This window comes from Colias eurytheme, chromosome 31, assembly GCF_061535395.1.
Source record: "Colias eurytheme isolate Ceu_HAF_F1 chromosome 31, ilColEury1 Martin Lab GWU primary, whole genome shotgun sequence".
Lineage (NCBI taxonomy): Eukaryota > Metazoa > Arthropoda > Insecta > Lepidoptera > Pieridae > Colias > Colias eurytheme.
This window is the reverse complement of record NC_143010.1, coordinates 920,557-940,317: the sequence shown is the minus strand read 5'-3', so window position 1 is coordinate 940,317 and position 19,761 is coordinate 920,557. Positions and strand designations below refer to the sequence as shown.

General features: G+C 34.5%; 2 protein-coding genes across 2 annotated transcripts; one reads left to right on the top strand and one right to left on the bottom strand.

The window, feature by feature from the left end:
• Positions 1 to 1,065: 1,065 nt before the first annotated feature.
• On the bottom strand, positions 1,066 to 3,227 carry LOC149895335 (U6 snRNA-associated Sm-like protein LSm4). Its single transcript, XM_090118984.1, has 3 exons — positions 3,181 to 3,227; positions 2,867 to 3,135; positions 1,066 to 1,302 (listed from the first exon to the last, which is right to left on the bottom strand). The coding sequence occupies exons 2-3, from the start codon at positions 3,065 to 3,067 to the stop codon at positions 1,093 to 1,095; spliced, it is 411 nt and encodes a 136-aa protein (XP_089975110.1). The 5' UTR covers positions 3,068 to 3,135; positions 3,181 to 3,227; the 3' UTR covers positions 1,066 to 1,092.
• Positions 3,228 to 3,490: 263 nt separating this feature from the next.
• Ns4 (Nucleostemin 4) lies at positions 3,491 to 18,676 on the top strand. The gene is made up of 12 exons (XM_090118977.1): positions 3,491 to 3,592; positions 4,379 to 4,485; positions 5,540 to 5,684; positions 6,115 to 6,262; positions 10,154 to 10,294; positions 11,246 to 11,456; positions 12,945 to 13,115; positions 13,582 to 13,784; positions 15,364 to 15,479; positions 16,248 to 16,382; positions 17,141 to 17,238; positions 17,509 to 18,676. Exons 2-12 carry the CDS (start codon positions 4,392 to 4,394, stop codon positions 17,703 to 17,705), a joined length of 1,659 nt encoding a protein of 552 aa, XP_089975103.1. The 5' UTR covers positions 3,491 to 3,592; positions 4,379 to 4,391; the 3' UTR covers positions 17,706 to 18,676.
• The last annotated feature ends 1,085 nt before the right edge of the window (positions 18,677 to 19,761 follow it).

Genomic DNA, 19,761 nt, shown 5'->3' with positions numbered 1-19,761 from the left:
CAATCAGTAATTAATATTACTTCAGTAAAATTAAGAGAAAACAGTAATTACACATTTAAAATTTGAATTACCGAATTTTGTTTCTTTTTTTTTGCTTCTAGAACAGATTATAATAATTAAAAAAAGCATAGATAATAAATAATTATTATTTTTAAAGAAGATTTAAACAATAGAACAGATTAAAATTAAATAATTATTAAAAATAAAAACAGATAACTATTAATACCTGAAACCATAAAAAACATGGTTAACATTTTTTTATTAATACTGTAAAATGGCTGGTTTTTATAGGAAAAGTGTAAGTACTTTTCTTTTTTGCGAAATTTTCGCATCGTCTAGTATGATAAAAACTTATATATCTGTAATTTACTATGTAATTATGTAATACATTCTTTTTACACCAGAATGTAGGCATTTCAACAAAAAAAAGGCTACCAATTAATATTTTCATAATTTTCATTAAGCTTTACTAGACATTTATAAAAAGTATTTGGTAAACAAAATATTATAAAAAAAACTGGCAACACAAACGAATGACTGTCACTTGAGGTTGAATATTATTAATCCATTTGTTAATTATAGTGCTTTTCCACCAATAATCTGCGAGGATGTGAAGTGAGGAATGTGTTTCTAAATAAATAATAAATAAATAAATATTTCAGGACAATTTTCACACAAGGCACAATCTGATCCCCATCTGATCCCATACTAAGCTTTCGCTTGTGTTATGGAAACCAGATGGCTGATAAACATACATAGTTATATAATTTTTTAAATAAATACTTATATAGATAATTAACACCCAGACACAGAGCAAACATCTATGTTCATCACACAAATATTTGCCCCGGGTGGGAATCGAACCCACGACCTCTGGCTTGAAAGGCAGGGCCACTACTAACCAAGCCAACCGGTCAGTCGAATAACCAATCATATCGCTTCATTTAGTTTGAAGTCTGAAGCTTTTAGCGTTTGTAGCGATACTATTGGTTATTTACAAATACATTCCTCGCTATAATCGCGTACATTTTTATGGAAAAGCACCTTTAAAATAAAAAAAACACATCCTTACAAAAACTTTATTAGACTAATCTACTTCTTATTCTTATTCTGCGGTCGTCCCGTGCCCCCGCCGCGCAGTGGGGCAGGTCTGCCCCTATTCCCGAATGCCCCACGACTGCCCCCTCGCCCCGTTCTAAGGTTTTGACCCCCGCGGCCTTTAGATACTTCGTTACGACTCCTAGCCTTGACCTGAGTTTCTTCTTTCACCATGTCGATGACTTCATCTGGTATACGTAGGTACTGAAAGGATAGAACATAGAACAATCTTCTTATATATAAAAATGAATCACAAAATGTGTTGGTAAGCGCATAACTCGAGAACGTCTGAACCGATTTCGATAATTCTTTTTTTATTATATTCCTTGAAGTACGAGGATGGTTATTATGTAGAGAAAACGTAAATATGTACCACGGGCGAAGCCGGGGCGGACCGCTAGTATTAAATAAATAAATAGTGATAAAAACACGATTTAATAAGATAAAATCACGATTGTGGCATTGTAACCGATCCTTAATCTATATATTCTATGTATAAGCATATTATAATATGGATACACAAATATCCATACTTAATATTATAAATGCAAAGTAACTCTGTCTGTCTGTCTGTTACTCAATCACGCCTAAAGGTATGGAGATATTTTGATACCCGAGAAAGGACATAGGCTACCTTTTATTGCGAAATAATAATATGTACCACGGGCGAAGCCGAATCAATTTCCAGATGCACTAAAACCAAATTTTTAATATTATATTTATTTTATTGCCAGATTTCCATAATTATTTGCTTCCTATGCATTTTTGCATGTTTTTATCTTAACTATATATTGCATCGTCTGTAAGTTATAAAAACTGCCAGTATGTGAATTTGTTGTTTTTACTTGCCCATTACAGAAAGGTTAAAGTGAAAAATTCGACTCAGTGGGTTGGGTTAGTACTGCGATAGCCTGGAAGGATTTAGTTTTTCTGGATATTATTTATTTGAATTTAAAATATCTGGATATTGTTAGTCTGGATATCAATTAACTGTATTTAAAAAAAATGTGTTTTAAGAATCTGGCTTTCGTGTATATAGATTTCGTGTGCCTTGAACTCATTCGTCTGGATTGTAAAACGTCGTACAATTGAAGGAATGGCCCAGTGAAATTTGGAGTTGGGATTATATGGCAAATAAAACTTTGGAATTAAAAAAAAAATATAAAAAAATGTCTAAACGTTTTCGGGATTTGGAATATTAAAATTCGAGATGAAATACTTAACACTACCCAAGCGTCCACATTTCATTCGTCAGAAAAAAGGAGAGGTCTGACAGCCCTGGGATCTTGCTCTAATGTACCAAAAGCGATTTTTAATATTTTCCGCATTAAATGAATTTCTGGCTAACTACAAGCAATATTTATCCATTTATTAGTCACTAGCTGTTCCGCGCGGTTTCACCCCCGTGGCTCCACTTCTGTTGGTCGTAGCGTGATGATATATAGCCTATAGCCTTCCTCGATAAATGAGCTATCTAACACCGAAAGAATTTTTAAAATCGACCGACCGACCGACCAGTAGTTCCCGAGATTAGCGCTTTCAAACAAACAGTTTTATTGAGATAAAATTTTTCAAAAGATAAGCATATATTTTCATAGAAATGATCATTGAAACAGTAAAAGGGTTACAAATAATGAACTGCACTTTTTAATAAATTTTGTAAGAAACAAAGAAGCTCGAATTATGGAATATTGTAGTATATACCGGAAGATTATAATCGGGCGGGAAGGAAACAATACTTCGATAAATATGAGATTCTAATCATTACCTTGATTGTGCTCCCGCGAATATAGCATTCTGGCATCCTCCAGAACTTGTCACCATCCCTTGATGTGCAAATAACTTCTCTTAAATTAATATTCATCCAGTTATCGCAACTCACTAAATGTCCGTTGTAAGTTTCGCCATTCTTTAATTCCACCAGCATTGGATGGTTCTGCGCAGTACGTAGCAACGATAGGGGTAACATATTTGCTGATTTAAATTAATTTTGAGTAAAAGCGGTCCTTATTTATTAAATATTTGTCAATATTCGTACCGTAGTCGTACCCAATATATTATTATACTCTTTGGTCGTACCTATTCGAGGTTATGATGAAATTTGTTTTGTTATTTGTCAAATGTCAAGTCACCACAGATTATTTAGAAGCAATGTCACTTGTTATGACTAGAGCTATAGCGACAAGGCTTTTGATCGAAAAATATATACCTTGTTTCGAATAAATAAAAATCAATAGTTGAATGGACTAAGTTGTAAAAAATAATTAAAAGGAAAGTTCACTTAGCAATCTTTCCAAACCACCTGCTTCTAACAAAATATATTTTCCATATTGTCATTTACAGACGAAAATTCTTTGTTTACAATATTGACATTGACATTGATTGATACTCAGTTTTTTTCGAGAAGATAAATTAAGATAAACGCTGGTAAGTTTTATTTATCAAAAAAATCTAGACTTACAAGTGCATATACTTTCGTCAGGTATACGTACAGGTGAGAACATTTACTTCCCTTGTACACTTACTATATAGGTAAGGGTAACAAAGATAACATAATTTTTGGTTAAAACGCATGGGCCTGCGGTTACCGGACGAATTAGGTTCTTAGGTCTTCTTTGCCGTCTAGACTGCAGTGTAGGGTCGTTGAACCTCCCGCAGGCCGTATCTTACCTGAGGAGAGAGGTGGGTATGGACCGCATGGTCTCTAACACATAAATGTATTCTTTACTTACCGGCGATTTTCTAAACTGCACTTTTGCGTATTATAAAACTTACGTATAGTTTCAATAGAAATTAATTTCTGTGTTTGTAAGAAAACCCGCGTGTTTAATTTAGTTAGGTTAACGTAAGTGGGAATAATTGTCTTAATGCAGTTAACTATGTATGATTCATAAAATTCTTCATACAGTATGAGTTTTTTTATATATGAATTTATAACCAACATGGGTCATTGTATAATTAGCTGCTATTTATTTCAATTTATATTCAATTATTAAGTAGGTGCATATTTTCTTATGTTAAATGTAAGTAAACAAATGCTATTTTAGTGAAATTATTCTTATAGATTTTTAATGTGTTATTGTTATTATATATTTTTTAAATTAGAATGTTGGATTTCGGAAAAAATACATTTAATTTAAATATATTTTTGCTATATGTTGCAGCAATAATATGTTTAATTTCCCATAATATAATATTTAAATCAAATAAAAAAATTAGAATAGGTAGTATGTAGTAAGTGCTTAGTAGATAATTTGGTTTAACAAAAAATATTTTTTAGAGTGAAAGACACCATGCCGCAAGCAAGAAGGAAGACTCCCTTTAGCGGGAAGGCAAAAAAGCAGCAGTTGCAATCAAAGAAACAGAATAAAACATTGCTGTTGTCATGTGAGTACTTAATATTATGATTTCTAAGTTATTAAAAGTTTTAAGATCTAGTTGGCAAGGAAATTCAAGTAATAAAAATAATTAATATACATTCAGTCTTTGTGCGTAACTCGTAAGCCACTTACTTAAATATTTAGTCATTTTTTTTTAATTTTAAAGTGAAAATTTTAGTGTGTTGAGAGTATACTTTCATGGTCGCGGTCGGCGGCGGTCGGTCATGGCAATACAATCACATCCTGGAGTAGGCGACGATTTTGGTGTATTTGTATCTTGCCAAAGAAGTTTCACTTCTGACAAGTGTGCTCACGCTCTTACAAAAATGTATTGGAATTGCCCATCGTTTAATATTTTACAGGTGGCATTATTATATCAATGTGTCATCATTATTACACAGATAAGTTTTAACAAATGATTGAAAATTAGGTCTTAAAATATATATAATACTAGATTTCCATATAGTTCCCGTTCCTGTGGGATTTCTGGGATAAAAAATATACATATAAAAATAGCCTATATTCTGGGTCCTCAGCTACTATACTTGGTATGTAGGAAAATTTCATTGTAATCGACTCAGTAGTATTTGCCTGAAAGAGTAACAAACATCCAATGTATTTTGCATCATCACTACATAATATTATAGTATAAAACAAAATCGCTTTCTCTGTCCCTATGTCCCTTTGTATGCTTAAATCTTTAAAACTACGCAACGGATTTCGATGCGATTTTGTTTATAGATAGAGTGATTCAAGATGAAGGTTTTAGTATATAATTTATTAGGTTTTATACTAAGCGGGCGAAGCCGCGGGCGGAAAGCTAGTTTATAATATAATATTAGTATGATATATCATTTTTGAAGTGAAAACTTCTTTAGCGGCGTTGAGCACTTTTTCTGTATGGGTATAAAATCTTAAACTCGCGTCAGGACACGTGACCTGATCGAAAAAGCGTAAGACGGATACCATTCCAAAATATCAAACATGCTCAACGTTAATAATAATCAAGTTTTTACTTCTGCCGGCACTCCCGGAGTGCAACCCGTCTTTTTTTATTACAGCGTCGTCAAACACAAGCAATTATGACGTCCTATCAATGAACTACCAGCCGAATAGATCGCGGGGTCGTGGCGACGCGAACAGATATGCGTTGAAATTCTATAGAGAGAGTGACGAAGAGCTAAGGCTAAAGAAGGAGGAGGCTCTGTGAGTATTATGCACTTGATATGTTAAATTGTGTTCTCTTTGTCGTTGTGTTCTGTCGCGTCGCGCGCGTCGCGGGCGGAAATCTAGTGTTTTATATTGTTAAAGTATCTATTTTTACACATTAAGTCATAAACTCATATTTACATCTATTCATTACTAGTTGTGCTCCGCGGTTTCACCCGGAGTGCTCCGTTCTTGTTGGTCTTAGTGTGATGATATACATATAGCCTATACCTATAGCCTTCCTCGATAAACGGGCTATCTAATACCGAAATCATTTTTCAAAACGGACCAGTAGTTCCTGAGAATAGCGCATTCAAACAAACAAACTCTTCAGCTTTATAATATTAGTATAGATTAATTGTATTTTTAGTTACAAAACTCATTCTATATTATATATTACCTTTAAACCTCTGTCTATCTCTTTCAGCAAAGCCCTAAACCACGTGAGCGAGAAAGAGATGGAAATAGATCCGATAGATTTCTTTCCATCTGAATTGACGTTTCCAAAAAGACCTCCATGGGACTTTAACATGACACCAGCACAGTTGGACGCGCAAGAACAGAAGTATTTTAGGGTATGTAACTATAAAAAATATCTAGATTAAAATGTTAGACGTAATTTTTGATTTAATATTTTTGTGGATGAATAGTTGTCACTATTTTCTGTCCGAACATGCTTAGCTGTCGAATACTATAAATTGCCGCTTTCCTTTCAATCGTGGCGCATTTGTACGAATCGTGCCTGGGGGGGGCTCAGATGTTGTTTATACGACATTTGACCCAACTACCCTCACTTTATTAATAGTCGTTGACTTGCTGCGATTTGTTATCAACTACCTACATCAATTAGGCAGCTGTGTAGAATCGCAGTACATTTTTATTATATTCAAACTAATATTTAACACGGCCTCGCGTGTAATTTCTAACAATAATATTTTTTTGTATATATTCTTTATTATTCACAAAAGAAAAAAAATTAAGACTGAGTGAATATCGGTTTAAATAAATACAGAATGTCTTATAAATAAAAGCCATTTCTACCAGGCAACCGTTAATTTCACTACCAGAATTAATAATTTAATAGACTATTATTACATAATAACTATTTACCAATATATTTAATGTGCTTGTATGTTTGAAAGAAAGAAAGAAAGAAAGAAAGAAAAAAAGCTTTATTGCCAACAAAAACTTAGACTAACTTAACTTAAAAGTAAACACGTATTAGGCAATCGGAACAGACTCAGCCATGCTGTGGGCTAACACCCGAACAGCGCTGATTTTCAGTCTGCCCGCGTATTTCCGAGGTCCTACATTTATATAAATACTAATAATAAAATAAAATTACATCTATAACTGTTCCTATCAATAAAGGTAAAAAATTTATAAATACGTCTACATATTGTGTACATGATATAATATGCATATATATATTATAAAACAAAATAAACAGTATTATTATACTTACATAGATATTTAAATAAATCAGATAGATAGGGCGTATATATTATATATGAATGAAAATATATATGTATGTGTATATGGATGGGAATATTTGTAATAAGAATTGTTTTACCTGTGTGTTGATTCTGCTGTCTGTTTGTTCAAGAGTATCCTTTTGTATTTATACTTGAATGATACATAAGACATACTAAGCTTTAAGGGTGGTGGAAGGTCGTTCCAGATCTTTGAAGCAGAATACTTGAATCCACCCTTAAAACCTGACGTGTGGTGTTTCGGTATGATTAAGGCATTGTTGCTTCTACCTCGTGTATCTTTCGTATGGTACTCTTGAGTCCATGTTAGTTTTTTATAGAGGTAGACAGGAGCCCCCGTGTGCACCAGCCTATGTACCAGACCTGCTAAATGTAACTGCCTACGACCCGCCATCTTGAGGATTTTTTGACTATTCAGGTAAGGTGTGATATGCGCACGTTTTGGTATGGCGAAGCAGAAACGAGCGCATGCGTTCTGCACTCGCTGAATTGCTCGCTCGGTTTTGGCGTATAGGCGGGGGCCATAGACGGTATCGCAGTAGTTAAAATGTGACAAAACTAATGATTCTGTCAGCATTACTTTAACGCTCTCTGATAGATCCTGCCTAAGACCATACAGTACTTTCAGTCTGTAGAAGGCATTTCTGATTGTGATGTTTATGTGATCCTCATATTTAAGCTGCCCATCCAAAATCAAGCCGAGATTCCTAACCTTATCCACTCCAACTAATGGTGCATTATTAATTTTTATATTAAAATTAAGATTTTTTATTTTTTGAATTTGATTTTTTGTACCTAGGATTATGTATTGAGATTTGGACGCGTTAAGTACCAGGGCGTTTTGTTTAGACCATAACGACACTTGTTCTAAATCCTCGTTAATGTGGCGTTCTGTGACTGTAGAATTATTGGAATCTATAGGATAATATAGCTGTGTATCGTCGGCATATAAGTGTACCTTACCGTATTTAATGTGTTCAATGAGATCGGCAGTATACAACGTGAACAAAACCGGGCTGAGTATAGAACCCTGAGGACAACCACGCGGAGTCGGTTCCGTTCGCGAGTATTTCAAACAACCCTCATTTTCGGTAACGACAAACTGTTTCCTCTCCGACAGATACGATTTGAACCAATCACAAGAATTTGAATTGACCCCGTAGTATTTTAATTTAGCTAATAAAAGTTCTTTATCGATGGAGTCAAACGCACGAGTGAAATCCAGTAAAATCATAATATTACCCATTCCGTTGTCACTATCTGATATGATGTCATCCGTTACGTGTGCCAAAGCTGTAGCTGTGCCATGCTTCGCTCGAAAACCAGACTGAACATTTGGTAAAATTTTTTCACACTCTATAAATTTGACTAATTGGTTACATACAACTCGCTCAATTATTTTTGATAGTACAGGTAGTATACTGACTGCGCGTAAATCTTTCAGTTCCTTAACCACAGATTTTTTTGGCAGAGGTTTTATTTTAGCGATCTTCCAAGCATCCGGAAATGTTTGGGTAAAAATAGAAGTGTTCACCATTAGCGTAATAATTGGAAGAGTTACCGATAGAGTCATCTGTATCATATCAACAGTAATTGTGTCATGACCAGCCGCGTTAGTTTGAATACCTGCTATTATTTTTTTAACTTGATCTATTGTACATGGTTTAATATCAAATTTATTGAGGCCAAAACTGTTATGTTCATAAAATTTTATTAAATTTTTATCTATAGTTGGATTTCCGGGTACTTCTAGAAAGAAATTATTGATTGCATTGGCGTCGTTTAGATGTTGCGGCACATTATCTGCTTCCCTATTTTTACCAGTAATCGAAATTTGACGAAGGAAATTCCACATTGCTTGTGGATTACGTTTATTATTATTTACATACTCAGTGAAGAAAGCCGTTTTTTCTCGTCTCATTGCGCTAATGACGGAATTACGTAAATCTTGGTAATAGCGATAGTGTGTGGGATTTTTTGTCTTTCGCGCTTTTATTAGAGCTCTGTCTCGCAGTAACATCATTGACCTGACCGTATTTGTGACCCAAGGACGCGGCGATGAATTTATCTTAAGTTTCTTCAATGGAGCATGTTTATCGAACAACCTATTTAACAGTTGGTTAAATATGTTTGTCATATCGTTCACATCTTTCGCATATTGTACAGAGTTCCAAGGTAAAGTAACTAGATCTTTATTAAAATCATCTAAATTTATATTTTTTAACAATCTCGTATATTTATATTTGATTGGTGGTTTTATTTTTTTTATTTTACATTTAAAGAAAATGAAAGCATGGTCACTGAGGTCCTGATTGTGTACAATGTTAATACTTTCACAGATGTCTGGGCTGTCGGTAATAATGAGGTCCAAGAGGGTTTGAGAAGTTTTTGAAATCCGAGTGGGTTCCTTAACTAGTTGATATAAGTTTTGCTGTGTCAAAAAAGAGAGGAACTCACTCGCTGCTCCCTTATCTATTCTCGCTAAATCAACATTAAAGTCGGTCAGCAAAAAAATGTGAGTGCAATATCCAAAAGAGCTCACAGATTCACTCAGAGCATCGATAGCAGCTGCAACTCTCACGCTCTCAGGTCTGTAAGCAGTACCAATTGCGATTCGCCCCACGCCAGCTACCGTCAGCTCGACCCACATCTGTTCCAACACAGCCGGAGGGTGTGCTCGAGTTCGTACACGCAAGCCTTCACGGATATAGAAACCCACCCCTCCCCCTCGGCCTCCGAGGGGACGGGGTGTGTTTAAGAATTTGTATCCAGGCATGGTGGGAGCAAACTTCTCCATTCCCTCCTTGGTCCATGTCTCATTGAGAGCTAAGATGTCCAGACCATGAGCTTCGAGCATCACCTGTAATTCCTCACAGCCGGTAAAAAGAGACTGCACATTCAGTAGTCCCAAGATCAAATTAGTGTTCCGTTTATTATTCATAATAACAATAACAATAACATGTTTGTCTACAGGAATACATAAACACTCTGCAATCATCGCCCCGTTGGAAGGAAATGTCTTATTTTGAACTCAATTTAGAAACTTGGAGACAGTTATGGAGGGTATTAGAAATGTGTGATATTTTGCTGTTGATCGTGGATGTCAGGTTTGCGGTGAGTTTTTGACGGTTTTAAATCCGGTTTTTATTCGAAATTGTAATCATAATCATTACCAAAATTATTTCAAATCTTTTCAAAATTATTACCAAGTTTTTCAAGCTTTTTCAAGTTACAAATACCTCTATGTTTATGGGATTGGTATTGAATTTTGATACTAAATACAATAAACCCCTCTAACCCCTCAATAAATACTTATAAACCCCTCTTTTTGCGTTGGGGGTTAAAAATCAGTTTCTTTTTTTTTACAAACCCGTGAGGCAAAAGACGCTGGTTCGAATCCCGCCTCTAGATCGAAATTTTCTATTCTTTAAGCAATGCTTATTTATAAAGCAATTTAAATGCTATATAACTAAATATTTATTGTAATAACTATTTTTTTAATATCGCCTGTTGTAAATACAATCATTTCAATCTGAACTCCTTTATCATAAGAGCACACACATTTATTTTTGTCTAATTAATTGTAAAGATATATTGTGTATAGATATCGCCTAATGTGAATGTTGTGTTCATCTGTAATTGTTGTAAATCCATTTTGTAATAATCCATACTAATATTATAAATGCGAAAGTAACTCTGTCTGTCTGTCTGTTACTCAATCACGCCTAAACTACTGAACCAATTTTCATGAAATTTGGTATGGAGATATTTTGATACCCGAGAAAGGACATAGGCTACTTCTTATCCCGGGAAAATGACGAAATCCCGGCAATCCCACGGGAACGGGAACTATGCGGGTTTTTCTTTGACTGAGCGGGCGAAGCCGCGGGCGGAAAGCTAGTAAGTTATAAATCCAGTTTTAACTGTTTAACGCGAAAGATACGTATGTAACAACTATTGATGAGCCTTTTTTAATAAATAAAAATAAATAAAATAAATATCTAATTCATACTTTAAATTATTAGTTTTTATACAATTAAAAAAAATTTAAATCCTAAATTTCAGGGTATGATGTTCCCCCCCTCCCTCTACGAATACGTAGTGAAAGAGCAAAAGAAAGACATGATTCTAGTGCTCAATAAAATAGACCTAGTGCCTGCACCCGTCGTTGCTGCGTGGAAAGATTATTTGACGAAAACTTGCCCCGGTTTAAAAGTGGTATACTTTACGTCGTGCCCCGGGTATAATTTGCAAGGGGCAAATTGCGATAAGGCTGGTAAGTGTGGAGCATTTTTTATATTAAGGGCTGATTTTTCAATCCTTGGTTAAAACTTATTCATCGAATAACGTATTAAACTACCATTTCAAAAATATATTATATTTGTCCGTATTTGACAATTTACAGGTGACATTTTAAAATGTTCGTTTAAAACTTTATTGGACGGATAAATTTTAACCAACGATTGAAAAATCGGCCCTAAGAGCCTATACGCACTATGCGGGTAGCCTATACGCACTATGCGGGTATGCGCACTGCGATGCGGCTACCGCAGACCGCACAGTGCGCATAGAAATGAATATTCCGTACATAATTGTGCTTGCGGTCAGCCGGACGGCTACCCGCAATGCGGCTACCCGCATAGTGCGTATACGCTCTTAATGTAATCTAATGATTAGATTTCTTTTATATGTATTTGATTCTTTTTTTTGCTTTATTTAGTTTTCTAATACAAGTTTAGTTCTGCTATGTTTAGGGCTTTTTTTAAGGAAATTCCCATGAGAATAAGATGTTTTACCGTGGTAGAAAGTATTGTACGTAACTCTATAGTCTTCTAACTATATTCATACATAAAAATCATGTGATAATGTCGCTCTGTTACGACGTGAAAGAAAGACAAACAAATAAACAAACACTTTAGTATCTTTAATATTCAGTCAGTAAGTAAAAGAAAGTTTCTGCCGCTGTCTGTTCGTTCCTATGTATGTTTGAATCTTTGAAACTACCTATAAGATTTTGAAGAGGTTTTTTTTTATAGATACGAGTGATTCAAGAGGAAGGTTTTAGTATATAATTTGTTAAGTTTTAGACAAAGCGGGCGAAGCCGCGGGCGAAAAAGCTATTATATATGACGGAAGAAGGGCCCAAAGGCTATTTTTAAAAAGAGTGACGTCAGCAATTCTGACGTCACCATCATCAGGGCAAGCGCTCATACTCGAAGTAGAACGCCCGTAGGTATTTTTACTGCCTTTTTAATCTACGTCGAAATTAATATGTCTGGGATCTATACAATATACATATATCAGAAGTCAGATTTAGGTCCGCTATTTTTGCAAACGAACATCTCCTTGGAGCCTGCTCTATGAATCAACCACTTATTTAAAAAGATCAAAGTAAACTTTAGCTTGTTATAATTATTTAGTAATTTGAGGGTAGTCGTTTTTCGTCGTTGCGCCGACATATACATATTTTTTTTAAGTGAAATGTCTTTAGGCGCGTCGATAGTAAAATTTCTAGGTGATACCGTCACGTCATGGAGTAAGGCGATGATTTTTGGTATCTTTTAAGCTTGCCAAGAATTTGGATGAAATTTCCTCAATGGACTCCTAAACCACTTAACCGATTATAATAAAATTCGCACACCATGTGCAGTTCGATCCAACTTGAGAGATAGGATAGTTTAAACATGTAGGTACCACGGGCGAAGCCGGGGCGGACCGCTAGTTAGTTAGTTAGTATATAAATAAATATATTCTTTATTCACAGGTCTTCAAGTTCGTCGTCGTAAAGGTAGACAGCGTATGTGCGCAGAAGGTGCTTCGAAACTTCTAGAAGCTTGCAAGGATATAGTGAAGGGAGAAGTCGATCTCACTTCGTGGGAGAAGAAGATAGGAGAAGAGAGTGGAGTGGAGTTTGATGATGAGGAGACGGAAGTTGGTAAGAGATGGAAAATAACACGTGTGACGTCACAAATCATAAAATGGCGCTGAATTGATCCTATAATTTTTTTGGTCGCAAAGTGTACACAATTATTTTCTCATGCTTAAATCGCGTTCAAAACAAGCATAAATTAAGCGGATATCACAAGGATTGTAAATTCATTATTTTTTATTCAAATGACCTATAAGAACATCATAAATGGGAACATTTGTCTGCCTGTTTATTTCGCTTATAAGTGAAATATATTGATTGTGCGCTAAAAATTATTACATACTCAAAATCCAGAAACTCTGTATGTCCTATCTCTTTCCCTCTCACGTAAAATCTTATGAATTTATGTGTATCTCTTTCTTGTCGCTTTTTCGTTTCATCGACTTGAAGATATAATATAGATGATACAGGCAAAAGAAGTATTCCTTCCAACAAAAATAAACGCTTTTAAAATATATTTCTTTATTCACAGGCGAAACGATACTCCAACAAGCGGATACGACGTTCTACACGCACGAAAAATATAAAAATGGCGTCCTAACCATCGGCTGTGTTGGACAACCCAATGTGGGGAAAAGTTCCCTTATGAACGCTATAATGGGGAAAAAAGTGGTCTCTGTGTCGAGGACTCCGGGACATACTAAACATTTTCAGACTATTTTCCTAACACCGCAGGTGAGTTTGAACCTTATTGCAATGTGTTTAGGTACTATATTTGCAGTTTCTAAACATTTAGACTACTTTTTTGACGACATAAGTGAGTTTGAACCTTATTTCCTAGCAAATAAGACTTATTTTACGTTGAATATTAGGAAAAGATTCATTTAGCAATAATAACCTTTATGTCTAGAAGAATAGATTGTATATTTGCTTGTTTAAATTGTTATGAACGCTATAATGGGGAAAAAAGTTATATGTGTATCGAGGACTCCGGGACATACTAAACATTTTCAGACTATTTTTTTGACGCCTCAAGTGAGTTTGAACCTTATTGCAATGTATTTAGGTACTATATTTGCAGTTTCTAAACATTTAGACTACTCTTTTGACGACATAAGTGAGTTTGAATCTTATTTCTTAGTTTATAAGATTTATTTTTCATTGAATATTAGGAAAAGATTGATTTAGAAATTATTATAACCTCTATGTCTAGAAAAATAGATTGTATTTTAGCTTGTCTTTTAAATTGTTATGATTGCTAAAATGGGGAGAAAAGTCTCTGTATCGAGGGCTCTGGGACATACTAAGCATTTTCAGACTATTATCCTAACACCGCAAGTGAGTTTGAACCTTATCTATACTGATAATATAAAGCTGAAGAGTTTGTTTGTTTGAACGCGCTAATCTCGGGAACTTCTGGTCCGATTTGAAAAATTATTTCGGTGTTAGATAGCCCATTTATCGAAGAAGGCTATAGGCTATATATCATCTCGCTAAAACCAACAGGAGCAAAGCAATACGGGTAAAACCGCGGAACATAGCTAGTTTGTATATATTTAGGTGTTATATTCCCTTGTTTTAGCGCAATATTGGATGACGAACAATTTAAGACTATTTTATTTACGCTGAATATGACTTTGAACCTTATTTCTTAGCAAATAAGACTTATTTTTCATCTAAGAATAGGAAAAGATTTATTTCGCAATAACATAATATAAGCTTTATACCTAGCAGCATAAGATGTATTTTCGCTTGTTAATGTATGGTAATATGGTTTAAAATCCGTTAAAAGTATATAATTTTGAAACAATATGTTTGTGTGTTTATATTGTATTTTTATAGCATTCAAATGCTTATCTTCTTGTATATAAAAATGAATCGCAAAATGTGTTGGTAAGCGCATAACTCGAGAACGGCTAAACCGATTTCGATAATTCTTTTTTTATTATATTCCTTGAAGTACGAGGATGGTTTTTACGTAGAGAAAACGTAAATATGTACCACGGGCGAAGCCGGGGCGGACCGCTAGTCTTCTTATATATAAAAATGAATCGCAAAATGTGTTGGTAAGCGCATAACTCGAGAACGGCTGAACCGATTTCGATAATTCTTATTTTATTATATTCCTTGAAGTACGAGGATGGTTTTTATGTAGAGAAGCCGGGGCGGACCGCTAGTGCTTAATAAAAATAAATAATCGAAAAATTATCTCTATTCCACTCTAGAATGGCAAAAGACGCGGGTTCAAATCCCGCCTCGTGATCGATTTTTTTCTATTCTTTAAAAAATAAAATGTTTGTGTGTTTGTCCGTAGGTACGTCTGTGTGACTGTCCCGGGTTAGTGTTTCCATCTATGGTGCCCCGGTCTATACAAATATTGATGGGTTCATATCCCATAGCGCAGTTGAGAGAACCATATACTACTATTAGGTAAGAAATATTATCGTATGCATTTATTTATATTAAAAAAAATAATATATTAAATAAAATAAATAAATAAATCATTTTTTATTTGACCTGTTTTGCTTGCCAGCCGCTTTGCCTAAACCAAATAAATGATATACTAAAACCTTACTCGAGAATCATCTATTAAAAAACCGCATCAAAATCCGTTGCGTAGTTTTAAAGATTTGAGCATACATAGGGACAGAGAAAACGATTTTGTTTAATACTATGTAGTGATATATAAATAAATTAATGTAAATATTTCAGGACAATTTCACACACGGCACGATCTGATCCCATACTAAGCTTTCGCTTGTGTTATGGAAACCAGATGACTGATAAACATACATACATATATAATTTAAAATAAATACTTATATAGATAATTAACACCCAGACATAGAGCAAACATCTATGTTCATCACACAAATATTTTCTGAGTGGGAATCGAACCTACGACCTCTGGCTTGGAAGGCAGGGCCACTACCAACCAAGCCAACCGGTCAGTCTAATAAATTTAATTTATTCTTATTAGGGCCGATTTTTCAATCCTTGGTTAAAATTTATCCGTCCAATAAAGTATTACACGAACATTTTAAAATGTCACCTGTAAACTGTCATATACGGACAATTAGAATACATTTTTGAAATGGTAGTTTAATACGTTATTCGATGTATAAGTTTTAACCAAGGATTGAAAAATCAACCCTTATTCATACATAAAATAAATAAATAAATAAATAAATTTCCTAGATTCCTAGCCGAACGTCTAGATCTACCGAAACTCTTGCGCATGGATCATCCAGAGAACGACGACACGTGGTCGCCGAGGGATATATGTGATGGCTGGGCGAAGAAACGGGGATATCTCACCGCTAAGGCTGCTAGGTGAGTGAGTGTGAGTGAGTGAGTGAGTAGATCTTAATATATATAAATCTCGTGTCAAAATGTTTGTCCTCAATGGACTCCTAAACCACTTAACCGATTATAATAAAATTCGCACACCATGTGGAGTTCGATCCAACTTGAGAGATAGGATAGGTTTTATCCCGGAAATCCCACGGGAAGGGGAACTATGCGGGGTTTTCTCTGAAAACGCGGGCGAAGCCGCGGAAAGCTAATTATGTTATAAGAAATTACACGCGAGGCCGGGTTAAACATTCGTTTGTGTACAATGTAATAAGAATGTACTGCGATTATACACAGCTACCTAATTGATGTAGGTAGTTGATAACAAATCGCAGCGAGTCAACCACTATTAGCAAAGTGAGGGTAGTTGGGTCGAACGTCGTATAAACAACGTCCGAGGCCCCCCCCCCCCCCCCCCCCGGGCACGATTCGTACGAATGCGCCACGAGTCAAAGGAAAGCGGCAATTTATAGTATTCTACAGCTAGCATGTTTTGACAGGAAATAGTGACAACTATTCATAAACAAAAATATTAAATCAAAAGTTACATATAACAATATTATAAAAGGGACAGCCCACACTGAATTTTTATCGCGCTTACACCAAACTGAATGAATAAAATAAAATAAAACAGCATCAAAACACGGTTAACACAGACTGACGTTTAACTTACCAACGTTAAACCACTCTTGTATCTTAAACCACGTTTACTTAATTAAAAAATAATATTAATTTAGGCTGGACACATACCGAGCGGCTAACAGCATTCTAAGGATGGCGTTGGACGGGAAAATCTGCCTGTGGTTGCGACCGCCTAAATTTACTGAAGAAAGAGGTATAAAAATATAATAAAATATATGTTTTGAATTAAATTAAATTTTATTTATTTACATTGATGATTTGATATATTTTTGAAAAATCTTACGTTTAGTATTAATTCGAAATATTTATATGATGATCTAGAATTATCAAATTATGAAAGTAAAATTTATATTATGTAATTTTATTTTATTTTTATTTTTCTTATATTTTCCGCAGAAAAATATGGTTTCAAATGTACTTATTTATCTACTTTCAAATCTCTATTTTTTTATTTATTTTACAGAAAAATACGAAACCTGCGACGAGATAAAATACGTCAAGTGGGTGCAAGCTCTCACTAAAGACGTGCAAGAAATAGTCGTGACGTCATCGTCAGAGGGAGACGGAGATAGCGACGGTGATGAGAGCGAGGGAGACAGCGATAGTGACGGGGAAACAGCCAGTATGGCTAATAAGTTTGCGGCTTTGGCTAATGAATAAATATATAAAATTGTAAAAAAAGGCGTGTGTGCCGAGCTTACGTGTCAGAAGAGAAACTTCTTTGGCGAGATTCAAAGACACAAAAATCGTCACCTTACTCCATGACGTGACGGTATTGCCATGACGCGATGTTGAAATTATACTCTCAACGCGCCTAAAGAAGTTTCACTTCAATAATAAGACGTTTTTGGATGAAAATGTTATTATAATATTTTGTAATGGAAAAAATTTCAGTATCTTTATTTATTACACAGAAAATGTGAAAAATAAATTCATTTTATTTGTTATAACAGTGCATTCCTTTTCGTTCAAATCCAATAAAATAGATACGCGATTAGCGTCTCTATAATATATTTCGTAAGAGATATAATCGCGTGCCATCGGGATACCGCTGTTGTTTAAATAGGCCTTGATATTTTTATTATCTCTTTATAGTCTAAGGGCCGATTTTTCAATGCTTGGATAAAACTTATTCGTCGAATAATGTATAAAACTACCATTTTAAAAACGTATTCTAATTGCCCGTATTCGACAGTTTACGTGACATTTTAATATTATCGTGTAATACTTTATTGGACGGATAAGTTTTATCCAAGCATTGAAAAATCGGCCCTAAGAGATGATTGACATTCGGCTTAATTTACGCTTATTTTATTATAGTTTAAGAGCTGGCTATGTTTAATGCACGTTATTAATTTATTATTAGAAATTACTTTTCGATAAACACCAGTAATATCCGGTTTAACTGAACTTTATGTTCATTATATTTTTAATTTTTGCTACTTTCAAATTATGTAGTTTTAAAAATTAATATAAATGAAAATTTAAAAACGTAATTGGCCATCCATACTAATATTATAAATGCGAAAGTAACTCTGTCTGTCTGTCTGTTACTCAATCACGCCTTAACTACTGAACCTATTTGCATGAGATTTGGTATAGAGATATTTTGATACCCGAGAAAGGACATAGGATAGGTTTTATCCCGGAAATCCTAAAAGGAACGGGTTTTTCTTTGAAAACGCGGACGACGCCGCGGGCGGAAAGCTAGATAAATCTAAATAAAAATTAGAGTTAAAAATATTATGTAGCTACATCACATTGAACAAGAATATAAAATAAAGATAAAATTATTGTATTGTCACAGATCCTTGATATATCTATACTTAATATTATAAAGCTGAAGAGTTAGTTTGTTTGAACGCGCTAATCTCAGGAACTACTGGTCCAATTTGAAAAATTATTTCGGTGTTAGATAGCCCATTTATCGAGGAAGGCTATAGGCTATATATCATCACGCTAAGACCAACAGGAGCGGAGCAACGCGGGTAAAACCGCGGGACACAGCTTCTTATATAATAGTATTACACTTATGTAGCTAAAAAACTATATTTTTAATACTACTCCATATGAAAATCATTAAACTGTGTCGTTAACTCGTTACTCTAATCTTCTTATATATAAAAATGAATCGCAAAATGTGTTGGTAAGCGCATAACTCGAGAACGGCTGAACCGATTTCGATAATTCTTTTTTTATTATATTCCTTGAAGTACGAGGATGGTTCTTATGTAGAGAAAACGTAAACATGTACCACGGGCGAAGCCGGGGCGGACCGCTAGTAAAATATATATATATCGCAGCTTAACAACTATGTAGGTAATAGTTTTAAATTGTTAACTTATTAAGAATTGTATTTTTTAATAAATTATTAACTTGAGATTGTGTTTTATTTTATAATTAATGAACCTTTAGAAATAATCAGCATTTATATTATGTTTTAGCCTTGTTTTAGAAAAATGGTATCCATACTAATATTATAAAGCTGAAGAGTTTGTTTGAACGCGCTAATCTCGGGAACTACTGGTCCGATTTGAAAAATTCTTTCGGTGTTAGATAGCTCATTTATCGAGGAAGGCTATAGGCTATATTATATTATCACGCTACGACCAACAGGAGTGGAGCCACGGGGGTGAAACCGCGTGGAGCAGCTAGTTATAAAATATGAAGAGATATTATTATGTGCGTTCTCTGATTACTTATTAACTTCTAATTA